The 10,826-nt window shown below is 37.6% G+C and overlaps 1 protein-coding gene across 1 annotated transcript; it reads left to right on the forward strand.

Annotated features, from left to right (window-relative positions):
- The first annotated feature begins 1,436 nt into the window (after positions 1–1,436).
- Positions 1,437–9,795, forward strand: LOC127547587 (zinc finger protein 665-like). Its single transcript, XM_051974496.1, has 3 exons — positions 1,437–3,145; positions 4,013–4,108; positions 7,799–9,795. Exons 1-3 carry the CDS (start codon positions 3,010–3,012, stop codon positions 9,463–9,465), a joined length of 1,899 nt encoding a protein of 632 aa, XP_051830456.1. The 5' UTR covers positions 1,437–3,009; the 3' UTR covers positions 9,466–9,795.
- The last annotated feature ends 1,031 nt before the right edge of the window (positions 9,796–10,826 follow it).

Raw genomic sequence — 10,826 nt, forward strand, 5'->3', positions numbered from 1 at the left:
GGCCTGAGTAGATGTGAGAAGGCTTCCATGTCAAACATTGCTGAACATAGAAGAACAGGATTGAAAGGGTCTTTGGTGATCATGTGATGGGAAGGGAAAACGGGCCAGTTATGCAGTTGTCAGAGATAACAAGTGCACAGATCGAATGTTCTTCTTGGAGAGACCAGGGGAAAGAAGGAGAAAGCTGTATTCTTTTGGAAGGATGTGGCCGGGAGGTACATGGGGGGCACAGGTAGAGATGGACTCTGAATGCCAGCTTGTGAATCCATGGCATTGGAAATCCACTGCAGCACTCTCCACTTTGCCTTTCTGTAAGCATGTGTACACTTGAACCCATCAACCTGGACTGGAAAGTGCTTTAAGGTATGAAGCCCCCCCCAAATATTTATATTGATTGTAGTTGCTTTAAGTGGAATTTCTCTTTCTGTCTCTTGCTGCTGGATTTTGTGGGTAATGTGTCCAAATGCCAATGATTTCTGTGGGTTTATTTTATGTCTTGAAATTTTGCTCAAGTGGTTAAGTATTTCATGTGTGTTTTTTTTAGTTGATTTTCTAGCATTCTTTAAATATGTCATCATATCTTATCCAAAGAGTAAAAGATTTTTTTCCTCATTGCCTTTGCTATTTGCTCCAATTACTTTTTCTTCTCATTGCTGTAGCTAACATTTCTAGTACAAAAATGATGAAAATGGTCATCCTTGTTTCATCCCTGATCTTACTGGGAAGGCATCTAGCTTATATTCATTATAGAGTTTGCTGTTTGAAAATGTTAGATGGATAATAATTATCATTGTAAGGAAATGTCTATTTATTCCTATTCTCACAAGAGGTTTTAATAAGCATGAGTGCTTTATTTTTTAAAAGTTTTTTTTGCATCAATTGAGATAATCATATGATTGCTTTCAGTTTTGTTATTGATGGGATCAATTTTACTGAAATTTAGCTAATCTTGAATCAGCGCTGCATTTCTGATATAAATCAAACCGAGTCATAGTATATTATCCTTATGATATATTTCTATAATCTCCTTCCTAATATTATATTTAAAATTTTTGCCTCAGTATTCCCATTGGAGTGTATGAAAGTAGTGTGTAATTTTCTGTCTTTATTTGCTTTCCTAGTTTAGGAATTAATACCATATTTATGGCAAAAAGGAATTTGATAGGACTTCCTTTAATTATTTTCCCAAATAATTTATATAGTATTGGAATTAATTGTTCTCCAAATTGTTAAAATTAACTTGTGAATGCATCTGATCCTGTGTATTTTTTCTGTCTAGCTCATTGATGACATGCTCAGTTTTTTGTTCTCTAAAGTTTCATTATATAGTTTATTTTCTGTTCCATTCATCTGGGCAATTTATATTCTTATAGATATTCATCCATTTTCTTTAGGTTTTCATATTCATTGGCATGTGGTTGGGCAATATCTCTCCTAGTTATTGGTTAAATTTTACTCTTGAGAGATGATACTTTCAGCCTATTCATTTTTGATAATGGTAAATTGGTTTTCCCTTTTTCATTTTTTTGGTAGGTGATGTTGAAGTGATATATAAAGTTTATTGACTGTAGGGATCTGTCCCATCATCTGCCATATAAAGAGACCTTTGTTTCAGGTCCAGGTATTTGCTGACCTTGACCAGGGCACCATGAAAGTTGGGGTTTCTGGGGAATAAATGTGAAACAACAAACAGAATCCAGAACCCCCAGCTTCCAGATTCTTGTTAGACCCAGTTGTTCTCATCGTTCTTGTCTGGATCGCAGGTGCTGATTTTCTGGGCCAAAATCTCTGCCACAAGCAAAGGGAAGACAACATCAGCATAGCCCTTAACAGCTTCCATCCCGTTCTGATCTTACCCCAGGACACAGCGAGGTCCAGACTCAGGCCCCACTCTGTGCTGTCCAGTTCCTGGCTCATGTTGCTGTACGCAGCATAATCAGCTTGGTTCTCATGAGCTCAGCATGGGCACCATGGGGTGTCAGCAGGCCTTCCCAAGGACAATCTGATCCACCACAAAATGACTTTACAGAGCTAGAATAAATGACAAAGTTCTTCTGGAAACTCAGATCTCTTCTGGAAGATCAATAGATCAAGAATTTCAAGGGAATTCATGAAAAATAAAATGCAAAGGAAACTGGCCTAGCTGTGCCAGACCTAAAACTAGTATAAAGCAGTGGTTATCAATTTGTGACTGGCTCAGAAATAAAGTCATCGATCAGTGGAGAAGTAGATTAGGTTTTCTAGATTTGGTAAATTATATAATTGGGAAAAGACACCAATATGTAAAAATTTTTGTAATGGCAAGGACCTGGAAAATGACTTGCTGAATAAATTGTGGTATATTAATGTAATGGAATATTATTCAGTGCATTATATTGAACAGACTGATTTCAGAAAAGCCTGGAAAGACTTGTATGATGTTATGTTAAGTGAGGTGAGTATTACCAAGAGAAAATTGTACACAGCAACAAGACATGATAAATTGGGATAGATTTGGCTCTTTCATCAGGGAGGTGATTTAAGGCAGTTCCAGTGGACATGTGATAGAGGGAGCCATCTGCATCCAGTGAAAGGACTATGGAAACTGGAGGTGAATTAAAACATAGTATTTTCACCTTTTTTTGGTTATTTGCTTCTTTTTTTTTTTTTCTCCTCTTTTTTTCCCCTGTTTGCTCTGGTTTTTCTTCCATAGGATGACAAAAGTGGAAATATATTTGGAAGAATTGTACATGTTTAACCTATATTGGATTACTTGCTGTCCATGGCAGGAGGAAGGTGCATAGGGAGGGAAAAAAATTTGGAAAACAAGGTTTTGCAGAGGTAAATGATGAAATTACATATATTTTGAAAAACCAGAATATTATATTAAAAAGTAAAAAAGGAAATAACATTTTAAAAAAGCAAACTATTTCATTTTTTGGTTACATTTCGGGTTCTAAGTATCTCCTTCCCTTCCTCCCCACCCTCCATTAGTAGAATTTCTTTTATCTGTCAAGATACGGTACTTTGATGTTTCAGAAATTATTGACATTCCAAGATGTTGCTGTGGAATTCACCCAGGAGGAATGGAGCTATTTGGATCCTGGTCAGAAGGACATGTACAGGGATGTGATGCTGGAGAACTACCAGAACTTTGTCTCTCTTGGTAAGCTAACTTCTTTTCAGTTATCCAATCATCATTCATTTAGCTATGACTGAGTACTAGGAACTATGGTAGTCACTAAGTGACAAAGGAAAATTAGACAGGTCCTGCCCTCATGGAGCTTCTGTACTTTTCAGAGACACCCAGAATCTAGATTTCAGTACAAAACAAGTCTTTTCTAAGGAGATGGCAATAGCAAGTAGGGATAAGGAAAAGTCTCATTCCAGAGATGGCTGTCCCTTGGCTAAGCTGTAAAGGTAATTAGGATCGCAAATTTTGAAGAGCAAAGAGCAGGTCAGAGGAGCATCCTATGGTAACCTGCAGAGATGACAGGGAGAGCATCATGTGTGAGCCACTGCAAGATCAGTAAATTCCTTCTGTCCATGATTGTGGGTGGCTGAGGAGCTTCGCTAAATTGGAGTTTCCTGGACAGGGAGGGAGAGTCACACAAAAACCTTTATAGAGAGATCCCCTCAGACCTTTGGGCAGTTTGTGAGCAGTTGTTGCTCTTCCCAGACAAAAAGTCCTTTGTCCAGCTGGAAATCAGCAGCTTTATTCTGCAGCCCTGCAGGCTCTCCTTCCACACTCTCTGCTCAGCCAGGCTTCAGGTTCTCCATAGAGCCCCAGGGCAGAGAAGGAAAGACTTCTCCCAGAAGACTAGGAGAGGGTGAACATGATCCCATATGTCCTGAGTCTGCACCAACGGCTCTGTCCCTTCCCTCACATTTGCTGAGGGAAACTTCCTTTAGGGGTCATTGATGCTTCTCCACTGTCATTTCCAGGCATGAACCTTTTCAGTAGAGAGACTAGGATTGAGTTCTCAGGTGTCTCTGTGTTCTCAGCACTTCCCACTTATTTCTCCTTGAGTAGGGTTTCCAGTAACTAAATCAACTGTGATTTCTCATCTGGAGAGATATGAAGCCTCCTGGCTATCAAGGGAAGCAGACCCCAGATGCATTTCTGAGGGTGAGTAATAACCAGGTCGGAAGGGGGTGCCGTCCCCCGAGTGCCAGCCCTGGACTGAAGGAGCCTCAGGTTTCTGGGTTCCAATTTGACCTCAGACACTTCCCAGCAGTGAGACCCTGGACAGGTCCCTTAACCTGTGGGTCTCATCTGTAACACGATGTGGAGAAGGAAATGGCAAACTCCTCTGAGATATGAATGTCTGCCAAGAAATCCCTCAGAGGGGCTTACAAAGGATCAGATCCTTTTGGACAAGACCTCAATAGAAAAGGAGCATTAACAGCAGGCTTCTGAACCCAGGTTTGCTAAATGGGAAGCTGGTGCTCTTTACATTTAGTAACACTGCAAATCCTTGGAGCATGATTTCATATTTTATATTTTCCTGCACTAAGAAAATCCCTAACATTTTTGAGATAGAAAGCCAAACTGTGCATTTCAGTTGTTCCAGGTAGTTTACCACTGATCCAGAAATCTAGGTAGGGGCAGGACTTACTGCCAGCAGGTGCTTAGCTGTATCATGAGAGCGAGTTACCTTGGAAATGTTGGACCTGGAGTTCTCTTTCAGGGTCCATAGGCTTGAGGAGAGGAGCTGTGATTGTCCATCCTGCACTCCTGTAACTTCACTTTTCATGTCAAGAAATGATTTTCTAGTAAATCTGCCCTTATATTTCTCTTTAGTCTCAGAAATAGCTGTCATTCTTCTTGATCACACTTAGCCTTCTAGCCATATGTTAGGTCCTATCCTTTATTTCTTTGACTGTTTTCTTAAATTATTAGCTTATTTTTTTCTCTTTGAAGAGTCTTTTCTGAGAGATAAAGGGAAAAGAACTTTCAAGTATAATTAAGTCTGACCTCTATTTTAAAAAATCAAACCATGGCTGTTTCTTGTTGCCAATTTTATCTTCCTTCCAATTTGTCTCATTCTTTTCAGTGACTAATTCTATAAAAATGCCATCTCTACCTTTATCCACTGCCTACTTTCCTTTCTCACCTTTAATTTGTGCTGTCTCTTTCCCTGCTTCATGGAAAATTGTCTTTAAGATCATTTAATAATAATTATATATATTTATGTAACAAAAATAATGACTTTAATAATAGCTATAATTAATAAACTAGTAGTATGTTTACTTTTCTTTAACCAACATTTGGAATGTATGATGTTTCTATTGTTCCAATTTTAGAATAAGGCCTGCAGATATATATAACATAACTTGCCGTGGTAAACTACCTGGAACAACTGAAATGCACAGTTTGGTTTTCTATCTCAAAAATGTTAGGGATTTTCTTAGTGCAGGGAAATATAAAATATGAAATCATGCTCCAAGGATTTGCAGTGTTACTAAATGTAAAGAGCACCAGCTTCCCATTTAGCAGACCTGGGTTCAGAAGCCTGCTGTTAATGCTCCTTTTCTATTGAGGTCTTGTCCAATATTTTGTGATCCTGTTGGGTTTTTCTTGGTGGAGATCCTAGACTGGTCTACAATTTCTTTCTCCAGCTCATGTGACAGATGGGGAAACTGAGGCCAATAGGATTACATGATTGGGCAGGGTGTTTCAACTAGAAAGTGTCTGAGATCCAATTGAACTAAGGAAGATGAGTCTATACACTATAGCAGTAATACATTACTGTTCAATGGTCTCAGCAGCTCTCAAGCTATGACTTTGACAATCTGAGATACTACTATACACCTGTCAGATTGGCTAATATGACAAGAAAAGATAAGGGGGCATGTTGGAGGAGATGTGGGAAAACTGACACACTGATACATTGTTGGTGGAATTGTGAACACATCCAGCCATTCTGGAGAGCAATTTGGAACTATGCTCAAAAAGTTATCAAACTGTGCATACCCTTTGATCCAGCAGTGCTACTACTGGGCTTATATCCCAAAGAGATACTAAAGAAAGGAAAGGGACCTATATGTGCCAAAATGTTTGTGGCAGCCCTGTTTGTAGTGGCCAGAAACTGGAAAATGAATGGATGCCCATCAATTGGAGAATGGCTGGGTAAATTGTGGTATATGAATGTTATGAAATATTATTGTTCGGCTATTTGCATTTTTGATTTTCTTCCCGAGTTATTTTTACCTTCTGAATCCAATTCTCCCTGTGCAACAGGAGAACTGTTCGGTTCTGCAAATATGTATTGTATCTAGGATATACTGCAACATATCTAACATATATAGGACTGCTTGCCATCTTGGGGTGGGGGGATGGAGGGAGGGAGGGGAAAAAACGAAACATAAGCGAGTGCAAGGGATAATGTTGTAAAAAAATTACCCTGGCATGGATTCTGTCAATACAAAGTTATTATTAAATAAAATAAAATTTAAATTAAAAAAAAAAAAAGAAATATTATTGTTCTGTAAGGAATGACCAGCAGGATGAATACAGAGAGGACTGGCAAGACTTACATGAACTGATACTAAGTGAAATGAGCAGAACCCGGAGATCATTATATACCTCAACAACGATACTGTTTGAGGATGTATTCTGATGGAAGTGGATCTCTTCAATAAAGAGATCTAATTCAGTTCCCATTGATCAAGGATGGACAGAAGTAGCTACACCCAGAGAAAGAACACTGGGAAATGAATATAAACTGCTTGCATTTTTGTTTTTCTTCCCGGGTTATTTATACCTTCTGAATCCAATTCTCCCTGTGCAACAAAAAAACTGTTCAGTTCTGCATACATATATTGTATCTAGGATATACTGTAACCTATTTAACATATAAAGGACTGCTTGCCATCTGGGGGAGGGGGTGGAGGGAGGGAGGGGAAAAATTGGAACAGAAGTGAGTGCAAGGGATAATGCTGTAAAAAATTACCCTGGCATGGGTTCTGTCAATAAAAAGTTATTAAAAAAAAATACTATATGATGATCAATTCTGAAGGACGTGGGTCTCTTCAACAATGAGATGAACCAAATCAGTTCCAGTAGAGCAGTAATGAGTAGAACCAGCTACATCTAGCAAAAGAACTCTGGGAAATGATTATGTACCCCTACATAGAATTCCCAATCCCTTTATTTTTATCTGCCTGCATTTTTTATTTCCTTCACAGGCTAATTGCACTATTTCAAAGTTCGATTCTTTTTGTATAGCAAACAACTGTATGGACATGTATAAATATATTGTATTTAACTTATACTTTAACATATTTAACATGTATTGGTCAGCCTGCCATCTCGGGCAGGGGATGGGGGAAGCAGGGGAAAAGTTGGAACAAAAGGTCTTGCAACTGTCAATGCTGAAAAATTACCCATGCATATGTCTTGTAAATAAAAAGCTATTAAAAAAAATCAAAAAAACTATAACTTTATAGAAGTCAGCAACCTTCTATAGGGAGTTTCTTCATGTAGGAATTGGTTATATCTATAAAATCACAGCTTCAATCACTATCTCTTCATTGTCATCAGAGATCAGATTGTAATGTAATACTCTGTGGTTTTAGAATTAGTTTTTCTCTCTGAAAATTTAATGGTTTTTTGAAGTCTTGGGCAGTTCTATTACTTTCCCCTCACCTATTTTTGGGCTTCAGCTCCCTCTTGATCATGTTTCTTCTACCTTGTATATATTAGTCACTCTTCTTCTTAATGGAGGTGACTGAATCTAGAATTGGGCATAAAGTTGTTTTGTTTTCCCTACAACATTGAGCACTGGTGCTGATAACTTTTTTGTGTTCCTTTCAGATTCCCCTGTTGAAAAAAGAGAATGTGAATCCAAGGACCCAACTACAAAACAGTATATTACTATCAGAGAGACATCCAGAGAGGGACTCATAAAGGATGATTTCTATAAATCTAAATTGGGAGAAGCTTGTAATTATGACACTGGATTAAAAAGGCAGATAAACAACCTGGAAAGACAGTCCATGAACCTAGTAATTAAGTATAGCAAAAAGTCACGTAGCAGAATTTCCGTGGTGAAGAATTTTTGTAAGTTTAATAAGTACAAGAAGCTTTTTCATTACTACTCAAAACTGAATCATTACCGTAGAGTGTATTCTCAAGGAGAACCTCATAGAATTAATGAATGTGACAAAACCTTCCACATCAATTCAGACTTTAGTATACAGAGAGGAATTCATGCTGGAGTAAAAGCTCATAAATTTGGTGAATATGGTAATGCATCTGGCTGCAAATCATACCTTAGTGTTCGACAGAAAAATCTTCAAGAAGAAAAGCTTATTAAACGATATTATAATGGTAGCAAAACTTTTAGGCAGACGGGATATCTTTCTCCACATAATAGACTTCCTTCTGAACAGAAACCGTATAAATGTAATGAATGCGGGAAAACTTTCTGTCTTAAGGAAACCTTTAATAAACACAAGAAAATTCATACTGGAATGAAACCCTATAAATGTAATGAATGTGGAAAAGCTTATAAGGACAAAGCATCCTTTAATAGACATGAGCGAATTCATACTGGAGAGAAACCTTATCAATGTAATGAATGTGGAGAAGCTTTCAGGTTGAAAAGAAGCCTTGTTGTACATGGAACAACTCATAGTGGGGAGAATCCTTATAAATGTAATGAATGTGGAAAAGCCTTCACTCGTATGGATCACCTTAAGAGGCATGAGAAAATTCACACTGGAGAGAAACCATTTATATGTAAAAAATGTGGAAAAGCCTTCATGTTTAAGGGAATCCTTGATATACATGAGGTAATTCATTCTGAACAGATGCCTTATAAATGCAATGAATGTGGGAGAGCCTTCAAACTCAAGGGACCCCTGATTATACACCAGAGAATTCATACTGGAGAGAAACCGTATAAATGTAATGAATGTGGGAAAGCCTTCACTCAGAAGTATCATCTTAATATGCATAAAAATATTCATACTGGAGAGAAACCCTATAAATGTAATGAATGTGGAAAAGCCTTTACTCAGAAGTATCACCTGAATATGCATGAGAAAATTCATACTGGAGAGAAACCATATATATGTAAAGAATGTGGGAAAGCTTTCATGTTTAAGGGAAGGCTTGATATACATGAGGTAATTCATACTGGGCAGAAGCCTTATAAATGTAATGAATGCGGGAAAGCCTACCGCCAGAAGGCAGGCCTTAATTCACATAAAAGTGTTCATACTGGAGAGAAACCCTTTAAATGTAATGAATGTGGAAAAGCCTACCAGCAAAAGGGGGGCCTTAATTCACATAAGAGAATTCATACTGGAGAGAAGCCCTTTAAATGTAATGAATGTGCAAAAGCCTTCAGGGACAAGGCAGGCCTTAATTCACATAAGAGAATTCATACTGGAGAGAAACCATTTAAATGTAATGAATGTGGAAAAGCCTTCAGGGAAAAAGGTAGTCTCAATTCACATAGGAAAAGTCATAACTGATATGAAACTTTGTAATAAATGTGGAAAAGCCTTCAAAGTTAAGGAACATCTTAATAGACATAAGAAAACTCATACTGATGTGAAACTCTATATATGTAATGAATGTGGAAAAGTCTTCAAATGTAAGGAACACCTTAATTTATATAAGAGATTTCATATTGGAGAGAAAACTTAAAAATTCAAGGAATGTGGAAAACCATTTAAGTGTATAGCAACTTTAAAAAATAAAGAAATTCCTTCTGGAGGGAAATCCTTTGAATGTACTGATGTTGAAGCAGACTATGGCTGAAATCCAAACTTTGCAAAATAAAAAATGAGAAATTGAGAAAAGTTTCTTGCACAGTTCAAACCTTAACAGATATCAAATAATGCATCCTGGTGAGAAATGTAAGGGTAAAGAATATGAGAAAGCTTTCAAATAGCAGGCACACTTTATTTTACATGAAAATATCTTCACTGGCTCAAGCTGATATAATACCTTAGGCAGTCATACTGTTTGAGCAATTGGATTTGGGGGAACAATCTTATATAACCAGTGGACATGGAGGAGTTGGGGGACAAGATCCAAGGAAGAGCAGACTGAGATATTGATACTTCTGGGCAAATGTTGTGTCATGATAACTTGATAATCTCAGAGGTTAAACACAGCATAGATTAGAAAGCCAAGTAAACTCCAGTTTCACATTATTCTATTCAAATAAGACAAGTTTTCCTTGTTTAATTATCCTGATAATTAAGACCAGATAAACTCATTTAAAGTCCAGATCATAAATACTAGCCTTTATTATCTCAGTTTTTCTAATTAAATGTAAAGATAATTTTTAATCTTCTCACACACACACTTAGTGATAGTTTGTTTTTTTCCAATTATATATGAAGATGATTTTCAACCTCCCTATTACCTATCTCAGCTGGTACTCCAATCTTGGCTTTCTCTGAGGAAGGAGGAAGGGAAGAAGGGAGAGTTTCAAGTCTTGGCTATCTGCCTTGTCTTCTAGGTGTCAACTATCCCTGTTATGGAGAAAGAAGGTAAAACTTTATACACCCTAGGTATCCTAACAAGGTTGTTGCTTGTTCTTCATTCCTGAATATGAATTACCTCAGGGAGGGTATGCCCTGACAGGAAAATTAATTAGACTTGAGTGAGGGAAGGCAATGCAAGGTTAGCAGCCTTCCTTTCTTCTCCAAAACCATCTAGTCCAATGGCCAGATTTAGATGAGGATGACTATAATTAGCCCTGGACACAGGAGGAGACCTTAAGTTATCATCTTTAATAGGTCTCAGTTTGACTAGGCAATGCCTATTTAGTGATTAAGGCTGGTAAGGCTCTGGTGATCAGAAGACTGAGGTGAATCCTGGC

Source organism: Antechinus flavipes, chromosome 2, assembly GCF_016432865.1.
Source record: "Antechinus flavipes isolate AdamAnt ecotype Samford, QLD, Australia chromosome 2, AdamAnt_v2, whole genome shotgun sequence".
Classification (NCBI taxonomy): Eukaryota; Metazoa; Chordata; class Mammalia; order Dasyuromorphia; family Dasyuridae; genus Antechinus; species Antechinus flavipes.

Bases quoted from the DNA above. Each gene is read 5' to 3' on its own strand.
- LOC127547587 (XM_051974496.1), top strand. From the start codon at position 3,010: ATGTTTCAGAAATTATTGACATTCCAAGATGTTGCTGTGGAATTCACC. The intron at 3,146-4,012 runs GTAAGCTAACTT...CTCCTTGAGTAG, and splicing joins CCAGAACTTTGTCTCTCTTG to GGTTTCCAGTAACTAAATCA. The intron at 4,109-7,798 runs GTGAGTAATAAC...TGTTCCTTTCAG, and splicing joins CCCCAGATGCATTTCTGAGG to ATTCCCCTGTTGAAAAAAGA.